The sequence below is a fragment of the Pongo abelii genome, chromosome 12, assembly GCF_028885655.2.
Source record: "Pongo abelii isolate AG06213 chromosome 12, NHGRI_mPonAbe1-v2.0_pri, whole genome shotgun sequence".
NCBI classification, from domain to species: Eukaryota; Metazoa; Chordata; class Mammalia; order Primates; family Hominidae; genus Pongo; species Pongo abelii.
This window is the reverse complement of record NC_071997.2, coordinates 123,481,036-123,507,551: the sequence shown is the minus strand read 5'-3', so window position 1 is coordinate 123,507,551 and position 26,516 is coordinate 123,481,036. Positions and strand designations below refer to the sequence as shown.

Here is a 26,516-nt window from a genome sequence, read left to right as displayed (position 1 = left end):
GAGGGAACATAAGTGGATAGAGTGAAGCCTTCCACAAGTGCTTGACTCATTGAAATGGGGCCAACTTATACCTTTGCCACTTTCGGTGACTTTGCAGCTCACAAACTTGTGACACTCAGTTCATTCATTCACCATTCATTCATTCACCATTCATTCATTCATTCATTCATTGAAAACAGGCAAGCGGGAAGTAGTGGTCAGACAGCTGACCTGTGTGCCTCCCAAGAACAGGTGGGGGTGGCCATCCCCACGAGCGAACATCTGAGACATGGCTGGGAAGAGCTCCTTACACAGGAGAGGCCTGCACTGTTTGAAATGTGGTGAGGAAAAAAGGACAAAAATCGTTTGGATGTTTTACCTAAGTAATTCCTTGTCAGAAGAGAGTCTTCTGAACCAATCTTGCTTTTTTTCACCAAACGCTCTATGTAATGCTCTTCAGTTTCCACCCACATTTGGAATTTTAATAGCAACCTACACTTTTCTCCGTTTCAGATTGGCCACATTGATGGAGATCCTGGTCGTAAAGGCGCATTCCCGGTGTCATTTGTGCACTTTATCGCCGACTGAATTGCTACTGAAAAAAAGCATTCACAGTTATGTTCCTGTTTCGTTATTGGTACCAAAACTCTTGCCAGATAACCAGTTTCATGAACTGTTTGTATGGCAGCCCGTGTTCTCTAATGCCACTGCTCTGTTTGAAAAACTCAGAGGCAATTTTTACATATCAGTAATTGTTTTTATAATTTGTGGTTTTCATGAAACATTGCTGTGCATTTATTAGGAAAAACTGAATTTCCCAACAGGTGAACTGAAAAGTTATTTTAACTATTATACATAATCAAGATCCTGCCTCTACGGAATTAGCTAAACCTAAAAATGTTTGCATTAAGTGTGTTGGAAATAAATTCTTCCTCATTCCTTGGCCCAGTTCTGGAGTTGGTGACCTTTAGCACGATTAGTATTTTAGGCGGCCAGTCAGCTGCTGCTTCAGAAGTCCATAGCCCAGCTCTGAACTTCCTCGACAAAATGCCGTCAGTTCACCTTTAAAGACACATATTCCTTTGAAATCCACCCAGTGTTTAAAAAGCAACTTGGAAATTTACACATTAGCATTGTACTTTCTAGCCCTAATTTGTGAGGTTGCAGCTATCATTATATTCTGCATGTATGTATAACCTGTTATGAACAATCATACTTAACAAAACTACTGATGGTTTATGACAACGTAGGGTAACTACCGTTCATACCGTTCCAGGTTATATAAAACTGCATTTCCTGAATTTGGTTAAAAACTAAGGATGATGGATTGCAAAACAGTTCTTTTAAATTAGTTTATATGCTTTAGGTGTTTTGGAATTTGCCTTCTTGAACTTCCTGAATCACACAGAAAGCAACTGTACACAGTAGAACTCTGTGGCGCAGACTACGCTGTATTAACGCATCACTTGCTGTTTCCTACTGAGTGTACCGCTGCCTTCCCTTCTAGCCCATGAGAATGTTCACTCAGCTTAGTGTCTTGTATTTATATAATACTCCAGCAGGAATGGTAGTCACTGTCCATCTGTTTATCATCAAGAACATATCAGAAATATATAGGTCCCAGATAATACTCCCAAACATCCCAGTTTTTACTATTTAAGGCCATCATATCATTCTTAAGCTACTTGGGGTGGTAGTAGGGGGGATTAGGTTGTCTATTATAAAACCAAAACTCATTAGTTTAATGAACTTGACTGTCATACCTCTATTTGGTAATTGTGAGGGTAGGATTCATAGTAGGAATATTGGAAATTTTGGCACTCTGAGAATAAATAGGCATATGATACCCACTTGGACTTTTAACAAAAGTAAAGGAATAAATTTGAGTATAGGCTTGGAAAGTGAGGCAGCAATGCTGTTAACTGCATTTGTCGTGATGGTGCATTTGATTGAAGCAGCTTGTCTTTATTATGCAAGACTGTGTAGAGTTTTTTTTTTTTGGCATTGTACTTTTTGTTGTTGTTATAAAGGAAGACAGAACAAACTGGAATGTTTTATGATGTTGTATAGCAATCGCTTTTTGCCTTTCAAAGTTCCGGGTAAAAATGTGTTAGATCTGTAGTTTTTTTTGTTTTTGTTTTTTTAAAGCACTACATCTGTTTTCACTAATTGTTAATTTCTGTTGTTTGAACCCTTCATTTAATTTTCTCATAGATTTAAGTAAACAGATGTATTTTGCACAGTGCACTTATGTCTATTTTAACAATCCTCCTGCATCGGTATTTTATAGTCAGCCTTTTGACCACCTGGTGCCAGCTATATAAGGAATAAAGTTGATTGATATCAACATTAGAACTCCAGTCCCAAACTAATCTGTCAGGTTCACTGGTACATAAATACCTAGGAAATATTTTTCCAGTCTACAATTTGGTGCTATTGTGCAGTAACTAATAGTACTCTTACCAGAGGAGAAATTATATTAACGACCCTGCTAATATCCTTTCTTAGTTATTTGCTCTTTGCAAATTAAAAAAGCAACTGAGAGAAAGAAAAACATTGTAGATATCTATTTATATTTAAAGTTTATGTTTCATGAACTGCAGCTGAGGATTCTGGCATTTTGCATGCCATTCTGCATCAGATCTGGGATGATGGCTCAGAATATGTACACAGACTAAGAGTAACTGTGATCTGTTAAGGGGTGGATAACAGTATGCAGCTTAGGATGCTACTTTGAGATGTATGATATTCAGTTCATTCACCTGATTACTTTGGTTGCAGCACAACTGTGTATATATTGTATAACCGAAATTGATTATTTTCATTGTCCTTAATGCAGTGATTTATAATTAGAGCATGTTTAATAAGTTTACTCTTCTTGTTAACTAGTCATTTGACTGGAAAAAAATAAAATACTTTTAAATGGACATGGTTTTATTTTTAATGTTTTTAATCTTTAAAGTTTTGTATATTGACAGTCCTTTAAAAAAAAAGTACACTATCATACTGTACATGGGATCCTTTACATACTACTTTTAGCATGAGCGGTAATCTTTTAAGGTTCTCTTAACTCTAGGAATTGTGGTTGGCCAGCATGTTATCTTGACCAGACACTTCTGAAAATCTGCTTTCTGTGTCTTAAGTTGGCAATGTCACTATTCCAAACCAGCATGAATCCTGGTCTCCAGTCCACACCTCTGCTGGACAAAAGTCCACGCCAGTGATACCATGACTCGGAAGCCACTACTGAGCCCATGTCCTCAGTCTTCCTCAGGCCTTCAGTGTGTGTCACTCAGTGGACCTCTGTGACACCTAGTCTTCCTCAGGCCTTCAGTGTGTGTTTGTCACTGAGTGGACCTCTGTGACACCTAGGCTTCCTCAGGCCTTCAGTGTTTGTCACTGAGTGGACCTCTGTGACACCTAGTCTTCCTCAGGCAGGCCTTCAGTGTGTGTGTGTCACTGAGTGGACCTCTGTGACACCTAGGCTTCTGTGACACTTAGGTTAAGCTTATTAGAACTTGAAAAAGACAAATGAAGTTTTTTTATCCCAGAAAGTAGATGACTTCATTGAGAGTTAACTCACTGTGTAATAGGACACATTTTAATAAACAAATGATCAGCATTTTACACAATCCATTTTCTTCAGAAAATCTAGAGCAAGGGATCGCTTCATTATTTGCATAACACTTCAGCATTGCAGTTTGAAAACAGCTGAACTTTCAGATGAAGTTGGTTTCTACTTGACTGCAGGATTCAGGGTTTCTCAGATGTTAATACAGAGTCAAAAGCGGTGGATAAAACCTTGCAAATGGCTTGTGCTTGTTCCTACATTACATGAAAAGATACAGTAAGAGCAACAGTCGTCGATCTCTTCATGAACTTAGTTTGGCTAGCAGAGGCACACCCCTGACCCTCTTAAGACCTCTTCTAAGCAAGCCGACCACACGTGCCTGCCTGGGTCAGTGGAACCCATACTATGAGCTTCCCTGCATGTGGGCCCTTTCTGCCCTCCTTCAGAGAAGAGCAAACAGCGACTGCAGCCTGAGAAGGCTGATCACGCAGTCTAGGAGGGCAACAACGTTCAGAAATGGAGGGAGCCTTTGGCCCCTGGAGGATACATGTTTCCTCAGCTGCTTTGTTTACCTTTTAAATCCAGGCACAAGTGAGTGCTGCCACTGGCCCTAACAGAAATATTTCACAAACCTGCACTGTCTTGCCAGCCGGCTGACCTCCGGCCTAATATTCATTCACTATCCCCAGGCCAAGATATCCCATATATAATGGATTGTATTTATTCAGCCTTCAAAAACAGTAGTCCCCAGGTTTTGCGACTTGATGAGTAAGCAGCTAACCAAAGTAACAAAGTCTCACCAGGCTGTTGCACTGATAAACCCACAGGCTGTATTCTTCATTGCTTGCATCTGTGGTCTTCAGAGCCAGTAAGCTTTTTCCCGCCCCCAGACCATCATCGTAACACACCATCCGGATTATTAAGTAGAGAGCATGCCTGTGCAAAACATCCTGCAGAAGTCAGGAAAGATTCCGAGAGATCAGGACTCTCAAATGTTTGTCAGTCCTAATGACACACCCTCCCAGGAAGAGTGAGGCTTGAAACAGCATATCCATAGGTTTCTCACCCCAAGGGATGTCCTGTATGCTCAGTCTCGGGCAATGCCTTCAGGATCATGCCTTCTTACTTAAATCCCAGCAAGCCAGGAGTGCGGTGATCTAAACTGACTATCCCGGTGTCTGTGCCCACTGTCCAAGCTGACAGCTGCTCTTAATTGATGAGGGGCCCTTAGTTGAAAATGTATTCGGAGCCATCTGTGTGTTTGGGGGTGGGGGGGCAGGTTGCATGGGCCTTTCCAACACAGGAGAGAAAAGGAAGCCCCTATTCACCTTAAGAAATTGGTCACGTTTAAGACCAACTGCCAGGAATGTTTACAAACCAATCACTCTGCAAACAGGAGTGGCCCTAATTATAAGGAGGGGGTCTTAATGGCCTGAATTCCCTGTTATCTAAAACATAGTTTTCTTAATAAGTTATATTACTTACATATTGATCTGATGTTGATACTTTTATGCCATACTTGGAAACTCCCATAATAAATTCTTCCTCCGGAGGAACAAAAGGCAACTTTCCATCTTGCTTTAAAGTAAAAATAAATTCCATGATAAAGATTAAAATTACATTAAAGTCTTAAGTCTGACTAGTCACTTTTGAGTATCTGGCCATCACAAGCCCAAACACTTTAAAGAATGTGGGGTACACAATAGCCAGGCACGAGTCTCTCTCTCCACAGAGGCAGAAGAAACATTTCCCCCCATTTACAAAAAGGTTATTTTTATTTTTGAGACAGAGTCTCACTCTGTCGCTCAGGCTATAGGGCAGTGGCATGATCTCAGCTCGTTGCAACCTCTGCCTCCTGGGTTCAAGTGGCACATCGGCTAATTTTTGTATTTTTAGTACAGATGGGGTTTCACCATGTTGGCCAGGCTGGTCTTGAACTCCTGACCTCAAGTGATCCACCCACCACAGCCTCCCAAAGTGCAGGGATTACAGGCATGAGCCACCGTGTGGGCCAATTTATTTATTTTTAAATCGAGATGGGATCTCACTATGTTGCCTTAGGCTGGTCTTGAACTCTTCTTGGCCTCAGGTAACTCTCTCAAGTTGGCCTCCCAAAGTGCTGGCATTACAGGCATGAGCCACTGTGCCCAGCTGCATTTTTACAGCCCACAACTCTGAGCAAAAATTCACATCCATCCCTTTCATGCATATTGTTTGTCTTGGAGTTAATCCTAATTACAAACTGAGCTGCTTCTCACAAAACCTGCTGAGGTTAAAATATCTACATTAGAAAAATTAAGATCTTCATTTCCATAGCATAGACCAGTGTTAGCACGTGGGATGATCAGGAAGCAGAGCCCACATATCCTGCCCAGATGGGAAGGTGTGTCTGGTGATCCCACGCCTCAGGGATTCGGGCTGGTAAGTGCTGCTGATGAGCAGTTACTCCACTCACAAAAACATGAATTGGGGTTTTCAGCTACTCAGGAACTGCAGATAATCCCTGACGGCTTCCCTAGTGGACGATCCAGTCTCGGCTCCCAGACCAGAATACCACCTACTTTGTCTTCCCTAATGTAAGACACTGTTGGCAGCCTATGGATGTTCTGTACTGTAAATGGTTTTGTGGAACCACTTGCCCACATTAAAGAAATTACAGTAAATAAGCTGCATCCCAATACCTTACTTCTTGGGTCCTCACAATGTTACAGTACCTTCTTGCCAATCGCTTCCCACAGTAGGTTTAAAGCAATTCCAAGAACCATGGTATGGGATAACAGTCAAGCTATTGTCAGTACTGGAATTTTAGCAAGCAAAAATTCTATAGTGATAGGAGAAATTTAGTAGTCCTTATAGGAATGAAAATAATGCTAGTGTATTTTTGAGGGGAAGAATTTTTAATCTTTCAGTACAACACTTAGACTGGTTGAAGCTTTTATGGTAAGACCACACTGAATGTTGCGGCTCGTTCTGGGAAACTACAACTTTAAGCGAAATCATGCATATAACAAAACCATTTTTTTTCTCATCAACATCATAAAACATTATAACAAAATGACCTTGAAAAATAAGTTACTTGGAGGAACTAATCTAGGTGGTTTTCCAAGAACCAATCAACAAGGTTACGTGAGGCCTTAGTTTGTTGGAATGACTTTATATTCCCAACTAAATGCTGGAAGTAATTATACTTGTCCAAACTACCATGAGTTCTTTTTTTTTTTTTTTTTGAGATGGAGTTCTGCTCTTGTTGCCCAGGCTGGAGTGCAATGGCGTGATCTCGGCTCACTGCAACCTCTACCTCCTGGGTTCAAGCGATTCTCCTGCCTCAGTCTCCCGAGTAGCTGGGATTACAGGCATGCGCCACCACACCCAACTAATTTTTTTGTATTTTTAGTAGAGATGGAGTTTCACCTGTTAGCCAGGATGGTCTCGATCTCCTGACCTCGTGATCCACCCACCTCGGCCTCCCAAAGTGCTGGAATTACAAGCCTGAGCCACTGCGCCCGGCCCGAGTTCTCTCTTAAATGGCAATTTAGATTCACTGATGTCCTTCAGACAGAAGTATCTTCCTTTACTTTCATAAAGATATGAAACTTCATTTCAGGTTTTTTTGAGACAGTCTTACTGTTCTGTCACCCAGGCTGGAGTGCAGTGGTACAATGATGGCTTATTGCAACTTTGACCTCCTGGGCTCAAGGAATCCCCCTGCCTTGGCCTTCTGTGTATCTGGGACTACCAGTGCATAACACCACACTCAGCTGATTTTTTTAAATGTTTTGTAGAGATGGGGGTCTTGCCCAGGCTGGTGTTTTGTTTGAGACAGTCTCACTGCGTCACCCAGGGCTGGAGTGCAGTGGCACAATCTTGGCTCACTGCAGCCTCTGCCTCCTGAGTTCAAGCAAACAATTCAACCTCAGCCTCCCTAGTAGCTGGGATTATAGATGTGCACCACCACACCCAGCTAATTTTTGTATTTTTAGTAGAGACGGGGTTTTGCCATATTGGCCAGGCTGGTCTTGAACTCTTGGCCTTAAGTGATCTGCCCCTCTTGGCCTTCCAAAGTGCTGGGATTACAGGCATGAGCCACTGTATTCAGCAATGAAAAAAATTTTTTTTGTAGAAACGAGGTTTCACTGTGTTGCCCAGGCTGGTTTTGAACTCCTGGGTTCAGGTGATCCCCCTACTCTGCCTCTCAAAATGCTGGGATTACAGACGTGAGCCACCACGCCCTGCCACGTTGTATTTCATATTCTCATTCTCCATGATTTACGAGAGTACACATTCTTAACACTCTCTGAAGTTAAGGAATCTTTTTATTGCAGTAATATCCCTCTTTTAATGTGCACATAAAAATGTAATTTTGTTTTCTAGAAACTCCAGAAGCAATTTACTTTCTTTTTTTTTCTCTCATTACCGAATTCACTAAGTCTTTTGGCTCATGTACTTCCACCATTGGCAAGGGTACAGATTTTATAAAATTTCATGTTTATATACCTTATACCTTATACATTTAATTTTCATTCTTAATTTTCCTTCATGATGATTACTTTTTATCTTCTTGATTTTATCTTTTTGAAACCCACCTCATCTCAATTCTTGTTGGAAACCTTGCATGAATAAACAGATATGTTAGGTTGACATCATTATGAATTAGATTATTCAGAGACAGAACTGGTCTGATGGTGGTACGGTAAGGTTTTGCCAGATTATTCTAAAAGAAGAATCTATGGAACATAACCAGTCACCGCAATCAGCTCCTCATTTAAATAGGATTGATCAGCCCCATAAAAAAGTATTAATAGGCCGGGCACAATGGCTTAGGCCTGTAATCCCAGCGCTTTGGGAGGCCGAGGCAGGTGGATCAGGTGAGGTCAGGAGTTCACAACCAGCCTGGACAACACAATGAAACCCCATCTCTACTAAAATACAAAAAATTAGCCAGGCGTGGCAGCATGCCTCAGGAAGCTGAGGCAGGAGAATCACTTAAACCCGGGAGGCGGAGGTTGCAATGAGCCAAGGTTGCGCCACTGCACTCCAGCCTGGGCGACAGAGTGAGACTCCATTTCAAAAAAAAAAAAAAAGAAGTATTAAAAAGTACTGTGGGCCGGCCACAGTGGCTCATGCCTATAATCCCAGCACTTTGGGAGGCCAAGGCGGGAAGATCACCTGAGGTCAGGAGTTCAAGACCAGCCTGACCAACATGGAAAAACCCTGTCTCTACTAAAAATACAAAATTAGCCAGGCATGGTGGCGGGCGCCCATAATCCCAGCTACTCGAGAGGCTGAGGCAGGAGAATTGCTTGAAGCCGGGAGGCGGAGATTACAGTGAGCTGAGATCACACCACTGTATTCCAGCCTGGGCAACAAAAGCGAAACTCCGTCTCAAAAAAAAAAAAAAAAGTACCGTGTTTGAAGGAAGGAACAGCGCCTGTGTTCCTATGCAGCTCAGCGCTCACGCACATGTGCAGTGGTGATGCGGGGGCTTCCTGTCGAGAGCAAGCAGAGCGGCACCCAGTGGACCTGAGGAGTGAGCATTTTGCCCCAAAGCCATGAGTTGGCTCCCCAGACTCTCATAACCAGAGAGTTATGGAATTTTTTTTTTACCTGGGCAACGTCTATATAATTTATCAGGTCTAATGGCCCTTCAAGGTCCTTTCCCTCAGAGAGTTTCAGTTTCTCAATGGCACCAACATATTTTATTCGAAATTCTGCGCAGGTATCTGAATTACTGTTGCTTTGTCCTAAAGATGAAAGAAAAGTGGTAAGACTTAAGAAATAAAAACCAGACTGTCATTAGAACATAACCACTAATTACAAATTTTATAATGCACAATATTTTTATGTAATGGGGAAGAACTTAAAATTTCACTAACCTTTTCCTCAGTGACTCATGGTATACTAAATATAGTATACAAAGGTCTCAATAATAGGAATAAATATATTAACCTTCCCTTCAAAACAAACAGTAAAGAAAAAGGTTACTACATAATGATTACCTTTATGATGCATGGTATTTACTTTTGGTTCTTTCTCCCTCTTCACCATTTTTTTTCCCCTTAGAGAGAGGGTCTCACTACGTTGCCCAGGCTGGTCTTGAACTCCTGGGCTCAAGCGATCCTACCATCTTGGCCTCCCAAAGTGCTGGAATTACAGGCATGAGCCACTGTGCCTGGCCTACCATGTTAGCTTGCTTTCCTCATTCAGGAAGCCTACTCTTCCTCTATGATTCCATCAGAAAGACCACATAGTTTTTCTTTTTAATGTCGATGGAATAATGCCAGGCAGGAATTCTCTTAACAGCAATGGTTGAAGAGCTGTGTGTGCCACAAAATCTAGCCAATACAAAAACTACTACAAATGACTTATAATCTCAACCATATTAAGGAAATACTACACGATTACTTTTAGGTTATGTAACAAAAAGATGCCCACAACTTTAATAATTTTAAAGGCATCTGGCAGTAAAGACAACGGACCTCATGCTCCAACATTCTCTGTTACAGATTCACTAGGACAGGTTCCTGAAGGGAGAAAGAGGAATTTAGACAAGAAAATGAATATATTTCCAGTTAGCCACCAGCTACTTAGGGAGCTAAGGTTAGAAACCACCTCTTGATTTCTTTTTTTTTCTTTTTTTTGAGATGGAGTCTTATTCTGTCGCCCAGGTTGGAGTGCAGTGGCGCTATTCTCAGCTCACTGCAACCTCCGCCTCTGGGTTCAAGCAATTCTCCTGCCTCAGCCTCCTGAGTAGCTGGGATTACAAGCGTGCGCCACCATGCCCGGCTAATTTTTTGTGTTTTTAGTAGAGATGGGGTTTCACCATGTTGGCCAGGCTAGTCTCAAACTCCTGACCTCAGGTGATCCACCTGCCTTGGCTTCCTGAAGTGCTGGGATTACAGGCATGAGCCAACGCACATAGCCTGTTTCTAAGGATCTACTAATTTCAGGCTGCTGCATAAATATCTACAAGGGTCTGGGACAGATCCTCCCCTTAATTACTTGGGTTGGTGGTGGTCATGATCTGGTGAATCTCTGGGTTCCCTGGAGTAAATGAAAGGCTCTCTTAGCCCTTTAATCACCAAGATATTTGCCCTATTCTCCATAGACAACGTAAGTCCAATGGAATTCATCTTCTGCCACCCCATTTCTTTCCATTTTATTTTTAATTTTTGTGGGTACATAGTAGGTGTATATATTTATTACCATCCCATTTCTTAAAAAACTATTTTGAAACTTCCAGTTTGCCTATGTGCCTGTGCCAATCTTCAAAGGCTACGTGGTTTCCCCCAATCACACCACACCCTCAGCCCACGTCCCGCCAAATCTTGGTCCACTTCTAAACTCTTGTCAAAAGTGGCAAAGGAGAGGAAGAAAGCCACAAATACTGAAGAACTCATTGTGCTACCCCAGTAAAACCACACGAACATCAATGAAAAGCGCAGACAATCAATGATCCAACCCTTTTATGTACCTGAGCTTTTGGTGGAATCTGTGTCGAGGCTGGCCACAGTGCTGGATCGTGAAAGACCCCCAAGGCTAGAATCTACAGACTGAGAAACAGAAAAACAAGTAAAAAACCTCCACTGAAGCAGCCCTGTCTTCTCCAAAGTCCTCTAACCCATTCAAATCATTTATTAGAGTTGAGCTGACACATACAAAACCAGGTCAATTATTCAGGCATATCGACTGTGACAGATTTTTCTTAAGACAAATTCTGTAACAAACTTCAAAAAAAAAAAAATCACATAATCCCAACTGTTCGTTCGTCCCATGACATAATATTGGATAAATGCGGTGGGAATATTCTTAGTCTAAATCGAAGCCATTACCGCCACCTCCTTACAAGACGCCTTCTATGAATATTCTTGTGAACATCTCCGCCTTGCTTTCACATTAGTTCCACCGAACCCAAAACAAACCCTATGCAGAAAGCCAGGCAAGGACCATGATCCCTGCTTAATAAATGAGGAAGGAGACTGAGACGTTTAGTGACTTATTCAAGGTCACATCTAGTAAATGGCTCCAATCTCCAACCTAGGTCTCTAATTCTAGATCTCTGGTCCAGTGCTTCTGCAATTATTCCGACTAGCGTCTGGCCTGCAGCAGGAATTCAGAGGCTAACTGGCAGGACAGAGTAGACTATCATGTGAACTGCCACAAAAAAAACAAAACTGTTGAGCAAAATAGAATCATATGTAAAGGGAGTTTGTTTCTCAGAGCTATACTCCCAATTTCTTTAGAAATAATATTCTTTGGCCGGGCATGGTGGCTGACATCTATAATCCCAGTACTTTGGGAGGCTGAGGCGGGTGGATCACCTGAGGTCAGGAGTTCGAGACCAGCCTGGCCAACATGGTAAAACCCCGTCTCTACCAAAAATACAAAAATTAGCTGGGCATGGTGGCGGGCACGTATAATCCCAGCTACTCGGGAGGCTGAGGCAGGAGAATCGCTTGAACCCAGGAGGTGGAGGTTGCAGTGTGCCAAGATCATACCACTGCACTCCAGCCTGGGCGACAGAGTGAAGCTCCGTCTCCAAAAATAAAAATAAAACAAGACATTGGGCCACACAGATGAGATTCCCCTGCAGGGTCCCCACGCTTAAGGCTGAGGAAGTGGCAGTGGAGGTTCTGTGTTGAGCAGCTCCAGGAGTTCAAAAACTTCCAAGAACATGGTTCGTTTCCCCATTCTAAGGCTGCACAGGACTCCTACAATGTCAGGTTTCTGTGCTTCTGGTTACAAGGCCACCAGCTCCGCTGAGATAAGCCAGCTTACCCTGCCCTGACTGGAAACTGAGTGGCAGTCGTGTGTCTTTGTCTCATTCACGTGTGGCTGTTATTTAACAGCATGTCACGTGTGGCGCATGGGAGGCCCGGCAGGCACCCAGGATGAAAGGTCTAGGGAGGCATCTCCTGAGGGGGCCTTGTGCGACCCTGCGAGACGCCTCCTTCTGTGCTGTGCCTCACCCCGGTCCTGGGACTGAGTGAACACACAGCTTTAAAATTAGAGCACTCAGAAGTGTGGAAAACCATGAAGAGGCTGTTGAGTCACGGCATCCCATCCCATCCCACTCACTCACTCACTCACTCACTGACCCAACTCAGCCTCCAGCTTCCTGCCTGGGCCTGAGATGTCTAACCCCCTTCCTTGTTTATGCCTATTTGACCCATATATTTTAAAGTCTCATTCACTAACTGCTTTTTTTGGGGAAGACTTCTGTGATGGTTAATTTTATATATCAACTTCTCTGGGCTAAGTACCCAGATATTTGGTCAAATACAAGTCTAGACATTGCCGTGAAGGTGTTTCTTTAAATGAGATTAACGTCTACACCAGCAGACATGGAGAACAGCAGAGGACCCTCCACTGTGTGGGGTGGGCCTCATCCAAGCAGGTGAAGGCCTTAAAGGAAAAAGACTCAGGCTCCCGAGGAGAAGAGTCTGCCTCCAGCTGCCTCCAGGCTGCCTTTGGGCTCAAGCTGCCACTTCCACTCCCAGGGGTCTTCAGCACGCCCTGCAGATTGCGGACTTGCAGCCCCCAGTCACATCAGCCAAATCTTCCAAATAAACCTTGAAAATACATCAAAATCTCTCTCTAGGATATAAACACATCCTACTGGTTCTCTGGAGAACTCCAACTAATACAACTTCCTCCACAACTTTAGGCCTACAATCTCCCCAGTCTCTGAATCCCTCAAGCAGTATTTCTCATTACCTCACACACCTTCACGTTTTCTGAATTATTCACTGTCTCTGGGTGTCAATCATGTCTCAAATGGTATCTGGCATCCAGGTAGAAACATCTGGAATGAATCACTTTTTCTGCCTCCCACAGCACCTGGTATCTTAAGGGTTTAAGCTTCAATGACTCTCTTTTGCTCATACTCCACAAGCCATCATCATCATGGATCCGTGGGTCCCATGAGTGCTCACCTTGAACTCTCTGCAGAACCTGAGGTTTCAGCGCTTCCTTTGCACCCCGTCCAAACCCCCATCATCTCTCAGGTTCTTACCACATCCTCCCTGGCAGTCTCTCTGCTCCTGCCCTTTCCCTGCTCACAGTGGCCAAAGTGACCCCCAACAAAACTTATATAAGATTCTGTCACTCCCTGGCCCCAGGGCGCCCCCTGCTTTAGTCTCAGAATAAAAGCCCAGGTCTTCACAACACCTGCACCTGCCTCGCCCGGGCTGGTCTCCCTGCTGCCCCCAAACACACAGGCTCGCTCCTCCCATTGGCCTTTGCTCTCTCCTCTCCCTAAACCGCGATCCTTCCAGATCTTATCATGGCCCCACTTCTCCTCTAGGCCCCTGCTCAAATGCCACCAAGAAAACAAGGCCTTTTCTCGGGAGGAGGCGCAGAAAAAAATAAATAAGACCCTTTCTTTTCTATTTTTGAGACAGAATCTTGCTCTGTCACCCAGGCTGGAGTCCACTGGTGTGATCTCGGCTCACTGCAACCTTTGCCTCCTGGTTCAAGCAACTCTCCTGTCTCGGCCTCCCGAGTAGCTGGGACTACAGATGCACGCCACCACACCAGGCTAATTTTTGTATTTTTAGCAGAGATGGGGTTTCACCATGTTGGCCAGGTTGGTCTCAAACTCCTGACCTCAGGTGATCTGACTGCCTAGGCCTCCCAAAGTGCTGGGATTACAGGCATGAGCCACCGTGCCCGGCCTGAAAATAAGACCTTTTCTACCAGACTGTTGAATACTGCCCCTCTCCCAATCTCCCACCCCCTCCATTCCTGTAGTTTCTTCCCCCCATGTTAGTTTCCACCATCTGAAACTCTATATTTTACTTATTTATTCATTATTTTCTCCCCCAACTGAAATGGAAGCTCTGAGGCTAGGGATTTTTTTCCCTCTCCCTAACCGCTCTATTTATGCCCCTTAAACAGAGTTTGGCACACAGCCATGCTCAATAAATACTCGGTGAATGAATGAGTGTTCATGTGCCATTGTCCAGCAGGTAGAAATAAAAATGCCATTCTTCTAAACACCAACAAAATTGGTGTCAAAAACCTAGAACAAATATAATGCAGCTATCTTTATACTCTTATATTGAAAAATTATCTGTCAGTCAAAATGAAATCACTTTATTACTTGAGACAAAAGTTGCCAGTTGAATAGCTCCTCAACAGTTTGTTTTGCATGAATCAAATCCACGCTTACCTTCCAACAGCATTCAAAAACTCTCTGGTATACAGCTATCTGCCAATCTCACTCTTAAGTAAAAGTAATTATGCACACCACAAACCCTAGAATTCAAGAGGCCCAGCCCCTTGATGCCTGCAATTTCTATCATTTAAAATTTTTTTAAATCAGTGCTTATTTCAACGAAACCATTCATAGGTCATGTCCCATCTAGTTTAATGGATTTAAGAATTTCAGAAAACCTACCAGAACAGATAAAATGAAGCCAAGCATAGAATGCATCTCTAGTGCAAAAAGTAAATGTTAAAACACACTAGTTTGAAGATTATCAGATCTGCCCACGGTCAGTATCCTCCATACAATATCAGCTAGAAGAAACAAAACTCTCCCTGCTTTATGATTCTGTTCCAAATTCCATTTCCCTACCTTGCTCTTAGTACTGATTTCGCTACTTTGGGAACTGCTACTACTGTGTCGTTTTTTGCCTTTGCGAAACATTTTTCACCACCATTGCTTGATCCAGAGAAGATCCCCTGAAAAAACAAACATTGGTGACAGTTACATCGGGAAAAGCAACTTTTTTTTTTTTTTTTTTTAAGAGACAGAGTCTTGCTCTTACCCAGGCTGGAGTGCAGTGGCACAAACATGGCTCTGCAGTCTTGACCTCCCACCTCAACCTCCCCGAGTAGCTGGGACTACAGGCATGTGTCACTACACCCAGCTAATTTCCTTTTTTGTAGAGACAGGATCTTGCCATGTTGGCCAGGCTGGTCTCAAACTCCTGCTCCCAGGCGCTCCTCCCGCCTTGGCCTCCCAAAGTGCTGGGATTACAGGTGTGAGCCACCATGCCCAGCCAGGAAAAGCAACTTTGATACTGGTTACAGTTACATCAGGAAATGCAACATTAAATCGCTTTATGCATAATAGAAATAAAAATCATCAATTAACTTTTCCCTTGGATACTATTCCTTTTCATTCTTTCCTATTACAGAAAGTTAACCCAATAAGCAAAAAAGGTAGAAACTTTCTTGTCCTAGAGGTGTGAAAAGCACTTTTCTCAAAAGTATCAGACACGTCACCTCGTTTTCAAAATTTTAAGGGCCTTACTTCTCTTCAATTGATTCAAGATTTTAGCAAAATATACTATGACACATTGGATTTTCAGTCGAGATACTGAGATTCAGTAGCCCTCTCAGCTTCACATTCTATACTTGGTAGGGCTGAGATATACACACCTCTCAGAAACGTGCATTTTTCTTGAAGTTTTGAAATACCTTTAAGTAAAAGCTGACACAAAGACATTCCTAGGTGCCAGCGCCTCACCTCCCCTCTCTACTAAGTGTAGGTAAGGAGATGACCTTGCTTCTCAGAGTCTGTGTTACATATTTCTTTTTTTGAAATTAATAATAAATGCCTTGGAAACGTAAGATTCATCCTTGCCAGTTGCATAGGAGAGCATATATTATACTTGGCAAATTAACTAACCTACATGAAGCTGCACAGCTCACAGAACTCCTGGGACAGTTATACTGTCATAGTCTCATGATAACCTTGTGACATATCCATTTGCTCTACTGATGCTTTTTAAGGGCATACCATATGCCACACACTCAGCAGGGCTCTAAGCGCTCCCTCAAGGGGCTCACAGGAGGTGGGCTGTAATCTGCCTTTTACAGATGAGCGAACTGTGACCTGCCTCTCAAGACGATTTATGAATAAGATAACCTGACCAATTTTTTACCAAAAACTGTATTCTCCAGAGAGAACAAGAAAATCTGCTTACTATAGAATTGAACACTATTTGACTGTCTTCAAAGGTCCCACATACAGCGGTCTGCACAGAGAGTTTCCTTTCATTCTGACCTGGGTGATGCTTTTCAGAGAAACTATGCACCTGATGAAGGAAAAAGAACGAGTGACTCACGCAGCAGTCAGTGAAAGCTCCTGCTGCAACCCAAAGATTCTCTGTATTTGGAGACCCCACTCTAAGTCCACTTCCTAGGGGACAACGTTAGGCCACTTGCCCAAGTCTGACCCCTGAGCCCAAGCTTTTTAATCAGTCTCATCATCCAATTTATTTCTATATTTTTGCTTTATTTGTGGGGTACCAGGAAAATCTGATTTATTCATTCATTCCTGGATAGTCAGTGAGCACCTACCAGATGTCCGGGATGCATCAGTGAACCAAACAGAGCCCCTGACCTCAGGGAGCCTGTTCTTAGCGAGTAGACAGACCAACAAGAAAAACACACATAAAAACATATTATTAGGAAACCACTGCTATGAGGAAAACTAACACAAGTTGAGGAGACACAGACTAATGGAAGGAAGGGGTGGGTATTTCAGAAACAGATGCTGTAGATCTTTTTCTGAAAGAAGTGAGGGCAGCCATAAATACCCTGGAGGCAATGCCTGCAGGTGGAGAGGGGGCCCGAGGGAACAGTCCAGGCTGTCCCGGAGCAGGAGGACAGCAATGGGCCCAAAGTGCCACAGAAGGACAGGCAGGCCGTGATAACAGTGGACTTTAGTTTAAGAGGAATACTCTGAAGGCTTTTTATTTATTTTTTGCTTATCTGCTGTGATCTTCTGGAATGGAGGCTTTTAAAAAGCAGTTTAGCGACACAATCAGGTGTCTTCTGTTTTTTAAACAATGACCCTGGCTACCAGGTAGCGAACTAACTCCATAGGATAAGAGTAAAAAGAGAGAGATGTGTTGGAAGAAGACTGCGGGTGATTGCTGCAAAGAACCTTACCAGCACAGGACACTTGTCAGTGAGAGATGGCAGGAAAGCCTTATTCCAAGGCCTGCACGAAACTAGGTTAACGTAGCAGCATAAAGTGCCATGTTAATGGCGCTCACGGGTTAAAATGTTGATGTGTAACATATTTAAACATCAGATACTTAAGTATATATAAATACATATTTATATATAGGTAACAGTTTTAAATATGATTTAAATTTTAAATCAAAACTTATTTTAAAAACCAAATGTGATTCTACTGTTAGCGGAATCCTGAAGTGTCTCCTCAAATCCCTTGATATGAAAATCATGACGCGACAATGCCTTAGCAACTCCTTAAGGCTTTCTTTTCATCATCAACCCAGGGGCTTAGGAAAAGGCAGCATTTCTTAAAGTCTTTGCTATCTGCTGCAATTTTGATGCATGTTCTCAAGCAAATCATTCTTGCCTCAAAATTATTCATGGGTGGCTCACGCCTGTAATCCCAGCACTTTGGGAGTCCGAGTCGGGCGGATCACGAGGTCAGGAGATCGAGACCATTCTGGCTAACATGCTGAAACCCCGTCTCTACTAAAAATACAAAAAATTAGCTGGGCGTGGTGGCGGGAGCCTGTAGTCCCAGCTACACAGGAGCCTGAGGCAGAAGAATGGCTTGAACCCGGGAGGCGGAGCTTGCAGTGAGCCGAGATCGCGCCACTGCACTCCAGCCTGGGCGAAAGAGCCTGGGCGAAAGAGAGTTTCAAAAAAAAAAAAAAAAAAAAAAATTATTCATGCATCAAAATGAGGCCAATGATCCTGACTGGCGATAGGATGCTCCGCAGGCTCATCAAATGCAAAGATGTCTCAAGCTGAACCCATCATCCTCCCCTCCAGATCTGCTCCTCTCCTCTCCTCTCCCTGTCAGGAGATTCTATTATTGCTGGAGGAAGCCAGAAAATCATGAATTTCTTGCTGTCCTTCAGGCCCCACATCCAATCTGGCACCAAGACCCACTGTATACCCCACCTGAAGAGCTCTCTGAGCTAGCTCTCCACCAGGGCCTCCGTCATCCTAGACCATGGGTACAGACACTATTTTTTTAGAATCTGATGAATGTGATGGATCCTCACCCTATAAAAATGCACATCCATACAAAGTTTGGCATGAATTTAAGGAATTCACAAACCCAAGGATATTTCGTGGATAAGGGACCTTGTCCTACTGGATTCCCTAACACTTTAAATCTACCCCACACTGCAGCCAAAACGATTACAATTATTTCTTTCAAACATAAATCTAATGCCACTAGCCTGCTGAAAATCTTTCACTGGTTCTCTAAAGTCAGAGACCAAAGTCAACGTTCTTCAGCACGACACGCCAGGTCCTCCAGGACCCAGCTCCTAATCACCTTTCCACCTCCATCCTCCACAACCCGGGCACAGTTCATTGATCTCAGCAAGGCAAAGCTGCTCCTGGTTCTCAGCGCGATGCTCCACGCGCCCCTGCTTTGCAGCGCCCGGGACGCCCTTCACCTTTCAGGCACTTGGCTACTTCTTACCTTTCAAGGCCCCTTTCAGGCTGCAGACCTTCCTGGGATCTCAAGGCTGGGCTAAGGGACCCACAGCTTGAGTGTACCCCCTGATCACAGCGCCACGATCTGCTGTGGTCTCTGATCTCACTCTCCCAGCTGCACGCTGGTCAAAGGCGGAGCTCGGTGACTCCTCTGCACTGCCAGGGCGCCTGGCAGGGGACGCGCTTACTGAAGCCGAGAACTTTCTGGGGAGGTGACACCCCAACAGCAATTCCCATGTACCAAACGCCTACCACGTGCCATGCACGGTGCTAGGTGCACAGATCCCTCTCACCCTCACCGACCAGCAAGGCTGCAGGATAACAGCCCCTTTCAAACGAGGATGCCAAAGCGCCCGAAGCGTCAGTGACCTGCCCAGGGTCACCAGAGTAAGGACGGATGCGGCCAAGCTCGGGGCCTAGGGAGAGCCGGCTCCAAAGTTCCTCCTAGACGCCAGCCTGTTTGGCACCTGTCTGTCACCGTGATGGAGCACCTTCCACGCGCTGGGTGCGGAGGATGTGACAGCGAAGGGGACAGACAACCCCGACCCAGAGAGGCGGGAGGCGGCCGAAGCTGGGCAGAGGAAGAGGCAGGGAAACGGCCCGCGCCGCCCGCCTTGCCTCCCCTCCGGGGCGACAGCGGCTCGGGAAGCTGCAGTCCGCAAGCCCACGCCCGATCTGCGGTTCCAAGCTCCTCCACCCGCGCCCCGGGAGCGCGGCCCCGCCCGGAACCAAGCCCGAGCCCAGGCATCCCTCCTCCGCCCGCCCCGCGGCCCCACCCATCCTTCCTGGCCGTCCGCGCCGCTCTCGGGGCCGTGTTCCCGTCAGGCCTCCGCGAGCTCGGCCCCAAGCGAGACGAGGGCTGGGCGCTCACCTCGCAGCCGCGGGCCCATCCCCGGGTTGCGGACTTCGTGGTCCGCGTGGGAGTGCCGCGACCTTCGGCGCCCAGGCAGCTACTCCCGTTCCCGCTCCAGCGCCGGCTTTTCCAGCCCACCTGCCCACGTCCGCCGGGCCGCGCCTCCAAGACTATGCGCAGGCGCAGTCCTGACGTCCCACCCCCCCGGTTCCAGGACCCCAAGTGGCGGGAAGCCTCGCGAGCAGCGTCCCCCGACCGGAAGTCGAGGGGAGGAGTCTAGTGCCGCGGGCTCCGGAGTGACGGAAGTTGTGCTCTTGGTGAATGGGGTTCTTCCTTCTTTGTTTACCGGTGGCTGTGCTTCCAATTTAGGAAGACCCCGGCGACCTGTTCCTCACCCCCGCTTCGCCCTCATACTTTCGGGATGTCTGCGATTCCTGCTGAGGAGAGCGACCAGCTGCTGATCCGACCCCTGTAAGGGACCAGCGAGAGAGGGAATGAAGCCACGGGCTGTGAAGGGCGCGAGGGGTAACCGGAGACTTTGGCCTCCTCCGTCGCCCGCGCTCCCACCTACCCCGGCAGCCTGCCTTTGGTCCGCGCTTGGGGCCAGGCTTCTCAGGCTCGAGGGGTTGGAGGACCATTGATCGGAAGGGGCCTGCTATAGAGTGAACGGGATTTTGCTTTTTCATCAGTTTCAGGGGAGGGTATGTTGGAGTCGGAAAAAAAAAAGTTTTCCGGGGCCACCGCTCGCTTTCGTACACGCTAAGAAGCGTTTTCACTTAGCACAAGCACGGATCTCTGCGCGTCAGGGCAAGCCGTGAGGGAGCCGGTGAAGCTTGTGACCGACAGGATGAGAGGAGGACTTGAATGAGGCTACAGCGGTGCAGGGAAGAATTAAGTCTGTTTCTTAACACCAGGGCTTCACATGTGCCAGAAGTTAGAAAATATTAGGGACTTGCCGTGAGTTTCGATCTTCTCAGCTCAGCCCCTAGTAGAATAAGGAGGGTGTAAAGCTGGAGAGGAGAAAGTGCAGAGGTGTTAGGGACAAAAACTCAGCCCTCGACTGTCCATAAGGAGAGTGGCCTTTCAGTGGACACGATCCTCATCAGTCGGGAATGCTGCTGAAGGAGAGATGCAAATGTAGAGAACTTGAATTCCTACAGATGAGCATTTCGAACCCACAACATGTTTATTGTTAGATATTAGTTGGCACAACATGAATATACGCTTTCCAAACGGTAGGAAGTATCTCCTTTACACATTCATTCAGTAAGGCTTCATTGAATACCTGCTTGGCACATAGTCCGTTTCCTTCTGCTTAGTTCACACCTGTCATGTCTTCCTGTGATGAGCAAACACTGAGCAAGTGTCAAGCACCACACATGGGGATGTAGACGCAACAGAGGGCACAGTTAATTGCTCTCGCCCTTTTGGATAGAATTACAGTGCACAGTGGGAAATATTGGAGAGATACTTCGGAATAATAGGAGACCATTACTTTGAAGTCAGACCGGAAGTCCATTATCTACTTGACCAGTTAGTAGGACAACAATCTCACTGAACCCGTTTTCTCATATGGAAATAAGATAAAACTTGAAGAGTAAACATCGCGGTAGGTGCTTTGTAAATAATAGCTAATCTAGGAGCACAGGTAGGCATTGCACTGAGCACTGTGAAAGTATGGAAAAGGGATTTCTGACAGATTGAGGAAAAAAGGATACCTCATGGATCCTGAAAAATGTGATGCCTGAGCTGAGTCCTAAAGAATGAATAGGAGTTAAAGACTGGGGGGGCCAGGATGTTCTAGGCAGTGGAAGTGGCACATATGAAAGTGAGAGTGGTTACAACTTGTGGCCAGATTCCTCATGGCTGTAGCTAAAGAATTGAGTTAGCAGATGAAGCGACAGGCAGTTGAGGTCCAGTTTAGGAAGCACCTCGTATACATAGGAGTTTGGACCTTTATCAAGTCAATTACAGGGAGCCAGCGAAGGCTATTAAGCAAGCATGGATATTGTGGGAATTGTGTTTTAGGAAAATCACTCCTGGCAGCAGTGTAGCAGATGAATAAAAGGATGGATTGAGTAGAGCAGATTCAGTAAGGTATCATTGAAAGATTCCAAGTCTAGGTGACGAGAGCCTGTAGTGAGTGATGTGAGTGTGAGTATGCAAATGAGATCTTCAGGATTTTGTGGCTGATCAGCTGTATCTGGAAGGGTGGTTGTGGGGAGGGAAGGCAGGGCAGAGAGGATGTTATGATCAGATTCCTAAGTCTGGCAGTTGGGAAAGGGTAGTGTTATTCACTCAAGGAGTATAAGAGATGGGGCAACTCTGGAGTAAATTTGGGAATTCGATTGTTTCGTAACAGCTTTATTGAGATACAGTTTACATACCATACAACTCATTTAAAGAGTATAATTCAGTCGTTCTTAACATAGAGTTATACAACCATCACCTCTCTCTGATTCCAGAACATTTTCATCACTCCCAAAAGATACCTTGTATTCATTAGCAGTCATAGACAATCCCCACTACCTCTCCAGCCCTAAGCAACCACTAATCTACTCTATAGATTTGCCTGTTCTGGACATTTCATATAAGTGCGATCATACCATACATACTCTTTTGTCTCTGGCATCTTTCATTTAGCATAATCTTTCCAAGGTTCAAAATTGAGGAGTTTTATTCATTCAATAAGTATTTTTTGTGATGTACTACATGCCAGGTACTGTAGCAATACAGCAGTGAACAAGATGGACAATGCCTGTGTTCTTAGGAAGCTTTCATTTAGTAGCCTGAAACAAGACATAAGTAGGTACAATAACTTCATGTAGTTGTATTAAGGTAACTGATGCTGGGTTGTGGCTTGCTGTGAAGGGCAAATTAGAGGAGGTAGTCAAGGGAAAGCATCTGAGAAGGTGACATTGGAACTGAGACCCAAATGATACAAAGGAGCCAACCACATCAATATCTGAAGACAAAGCATTTCAGGAAGAAAGTAGAGCAAGTACGGGGCATGTGGTGGAAACTAGTTTGGCATCTTAAATATGAAGTCCCGGGAGAGATCCTAGTAGAGATACCTAGTGTCACGTGTATGTATTAAAGGTCTAGAATTCAGAAGAACAATCTGGGTTACAAATACAGGCTTGGAAGTCCTTAGCATGTCAGAAAGATGAGAATGAAGATTGAGAAGTTGGCCAAGGAGCAAACCCTCGGAATATCAACATTTAAAGGATAGGCAGAGGTGGCTGAATATGTGAAGGAAACAGGAAAGCCAGCAAGACAAGATGAGGGCATCAGGTCAGAGAAGCCAAGGGAGAGGTGCTTGAGGAAGGAGCAGGTACTCCTTAGGAGTGACAACGGCTGCCAAGAGAACAAGATAGGGACTGACACCTATAGTTCCAGCTACTTGGAAGGCTGAGGCGGGAGGATCACTTGAGCCCAGGAGTTGGAGGCCAGACTGGGCAACATAGGGGGACCTTGTCTCAAAAAAAAAAAAAAAAAAGACTGAAATGACTACTGAGCAGCAAGGACAGTTTCAGAAAAGTGATTGGTAAAAGCTAGAGGATAGCGAATTGAGGAGTGAGTAGAAGGTGAGGAAGTACAGGAGGGTCCACTGCCCTAGGAGGTGGGCTGGGGAAAGAATAAAGTGGGAACTAAAGGAGCTTAGAGTCAAGGGATTTTAATTTGGGGATGAACATGGCTGTAGTATGTTTAAATTTGGATTGGATGGTAAAGAGCAGACAGTGAGGAAAATGTCAATGACACAGCAGTGTTGAGTTCCTCAGAATGAGGGAGGGAATACGTAGAGTAGAATGGTGGAAAGATTTGTTGTGGAAAGAGAGCTCTATTCTATCTATAGAGGAGAAATGGAAGGAGACAGATGTGGGCAGGTTGGTACCCTGTTGGTACATATATTTTTAATTATTGTACCAACATGAAGTTGAGGAAATTTACAAATGGACTGTTTATTTTTTTCATGCAGAAGATGGCCCATGCCTCAAGTGAAGAAGAGGATAGAAGGCTGGAAAATTTGGGAAAGGGGAGAAAGTTTGAAAATAGTTGATGTGGAAATGAAATGGAGAAAACAGCCAGGCAACATTGAGGGCCAGTTAAAGTGGAAGGCCAGGGTATCCACAATAATTACAAATAAAAAATGTTTAAAAAGTGGAAGGCCAGGAATTTATGGCAGCTTTCATCCACAGTTGTTTGATCTTCTGTATCAACACCTGTTTGGAGGTAGGATCTCAGTTTGGGGATAGATCCATTGCATGTCCATCTGACTGAGTTCCTTGAGGTCAGGGTCCCTGTAAGGCATTTCCAAGTCCTAGGCACTTAATCCAGTGCTTGGCAAATAGAAGCTGCTTAATGTTGAGTGAGTAAGTGGATTGTGAGCTAGAATGGTTGGGAAAAGGCATCAAAGAAGGTGAGGGATTTGAAAGATGAGGTTTAACTTAAAGTGTGCCTTGTGACCATTGCAAATTATGGCTGAAATTACTAATTTAAGAAGAAACAAAAATTATGTAAGTAGTTGGTATAAAATATGCTGAAATAACAGAAAGTAAAAGAAAAAGTGATTGAAATTCACAGTATGAATAAGTATTTAAATTTTATTTATTTATTTTTTTTTTTTTGAGACAGAGTCTCGCTCTGTTGCCCAGGCTGGAGTGCAGTGGCGCGATCTCGGCTCACTGCAAGCTCCGCCTCCTGGGTTCACCCCATTCTCCTGCCTCAGCCTCCTGAGTAGCTGGGACTACAGGCGCCCGCCACCACGCCCAGCTAATTTTTTGTATTTTTAGTAGAGATGGGGTTTCACCCTGTTAGCCAGGATGGGTCTCAATATCCTGATCTCGTGATCCGCCCACCTTGGCCTCCCAAAGTGCTGGGATTACAGGCGTGAGCCACCGCGCCCAGCCATTTAAATTTAAGCCATTTGGCAAATACACATTATGATCTTAAAGAAGATGACAGTGTTGAAATGCTTATGGCTTTCTACTTAAGTGTTAATTCTAAAAATATTATTACATAATCTGCGTAACTGCTAGTTTACATTTTAAATACATTATAATTTAATCCTAAAATTCAGAAAATTGAATTTAAATCAAGCCCAAACCTTTGGGCTTCTTGGATCTGTACTGCCTTCTCTCTTAATTTTAACAACTGCAAGATCCCTGGACTCCCAAAGATCAGTTTTCATCTGTTCCCATGTGGACACTGTTCTTCCCTGTCTTTGTAATTTTGTAGAACTCTCTTACGTCTCAGAATTTTTCAGTGAGGTGCTGTCATCAGATGGCATGTAGTGTACATTGTAAAAAAGTGTAAGTTTATTGGACTTGGTTTTGATTTTTTTTAATCCTTTTTTTTCTCCCCTTGAATGTTTACAGTGGAGCTGGGCAAGAAGTAGGAAGATCATGTATTATTCTCGAGTTCAAAGGAAGAAAAATAATGGTAATTACTATTTTTGTACTCAGTTTAATAGTATGGCTCTGTCTGTATTGGGTGTTAGTCTTTTCTTGTAGACTAGTTATCTTTTTAGCTCCCAGAAAAACGTTATAGTGCATGTAATCTATGCCGTATAGTGTTAATGAGAAAAACTAATACACACTTCCACTTAGTAATTTAGTTGATTAAGAAGATATATCCTATGACTGTAAAATTGTCAGCTAGATCTGTTGAACTGTTATCTCTTCAGAGTCCCTCTTCCACTCCTGAAGGGTTGAGCCAACCTAACTGCCCCACCCCCAGTGGAAGATCCCAAGGGCCCAAGCACTCTGAACACATTGAGAGCTCTAGCCACCTCCAGCATGTGGGGATCAAGACTTGGCCTAGAAGGTTGGATCCCCAAGTCCCACTGGGGCTGCCGGCCTTGGCCAAGTCACTTTGCTTCTCTAAGCCTGAAAGGATTAGAGGAGATGGTTTCTAAGGTACTCATTAGAAAGTCAGTTCTGTGTCTCACGTTCCTTTGATTCCTCTTTCTTCTCAACTCCTCCCAATCTGAAAAGAACATGTATAGGTCAGACGTAGTCATCTTTTTAGTCATCTGTTGTGTTAATTTGGTAGTAACGCCATAAAAATAAGTAACTTTAATGACCGAGTCTTAAGAATTTGTTCCCTAATGCCTTAAAATATTTAAATTACCCTGATCAGGTAAGTTTCCCATTTCTAATTATTATCTTCTCACCAGAGTCAATCTGGTAGTAGTAAATCTATAAACTTTTTAAATTTTAATCTGATACCAAAGTTTCTGAAAAAGATTTAATTCATTGTTAGAATGACGACCAAAAGTAGCTGGAAAGAAGCTGTTTTGTACTTTGCATCCTGTGACCCCTAAATGTGAGCTGTATTTTAAATTTGTTGGGAAGTTAGAATTGTTAATGGCATATTTGCCACATTTAATAAGAATCATGTTCCAAGTGCTAGTGCCTGGAGTCCATCTTGAGTATATGGGTGATGGATCTAGAATTATTGTCTGTTTGCTGAATGAATTTTAATAAAATGTGCAGGAGATTGTGATCTCTTTTCCTGTCTCTTTCAGCTCGACTGTGGGATCCACCCTGGCCTAGAAGGAATGGATGCTCTTCCTTATATTGATTTAATTGACCCAGCTGAGATTGATCTCCTATTAATTAGTCAGTAAGTTTTTCCCTTTATTAATGACACTTTTTCACGGACTTT

At 44.2% G+C, this 26,516-nt stretch overlaps 3 protein-coding genes across 15 annotated transcripts in view; 2 read left to right on the top strand and 1 right to left on the bottom strand.

The window, feature by feature from the left end:
• The window catches only part of ASAP2 (ArfGAP with SH3 domain, ankyrin repeat and PH domain 2), a 198,738-nt gene extending 195,832 nt beyond the window's left edge, over positions 1 to 2,906 (top strand). For all 5 annotated transcript variants that reach the window (XM_024242392.3, XM_024242394.2, XM_063713485.1 and 2 more), the window contains one exon: positions 493 to 2,906. In XM_024242392.3, coding sequence (XP_024098160.1) covers positions 493 to 567 — 75 coding nt within the window. In that variant the 3' untranslated portion in view covers positions 568 to 2,906. The remainder of the gene's footprint in view (positions 1 to 492) is intronic.
• ITGB1BP1 (integrin subunit beta 1 binding protein 1) lies at positions 715 to 20,001 on the bottom strand. Of its 7 annotated transcripts, none has more exon segments than NM_001133221.1 (8): positions 715 to 3,804; positions 4,351 to 4,500; positions 5,036 to 5,128; positions 9,155 to 9,291; positions 11,022 to 11,100; positions 15,129 to 15,235; positions 16,486 to 16,596; positions 18,981 to 19,717. In NM_001133221.1, coding segments are annotated over 6 exon segments (603 nt in total). In that variant the 5' UTR covers positions 15,201 to 15,235; positions 16,486 to 16,596; positions 18,981 to 19,717; the 3' UTR covers positions 715 to 3,732.
• Positions 20,002 to 20,157: 156 nt separating this feature from the next.
• Positions 20,158 to 26,516, top strand: part of CPSF3 (cleavage and polyadenylation specific factor 3) — a 49,182-nt gene continuing 42,823 nt past the window's right edge. Inside the window, 3 exon segments of one of the 3 annotated variants that reach the window (NM_001133573.1) lie at positions 20,158 to 20,318; positions 25,226 to 25,289; positions 26,377 to 26,474. In NM_001133573.1, coding sequence (NP_001127045.1) covers positions 25,287 to 25,289; positions 26,377 to 26,474 — 101 coding nt within the window. In that variant the 5' untranslated portion in view covers positions 20,158 to 20,318; positions 25,226 to 25,286. 3 annotated transcript variants of the gene reach the window in all.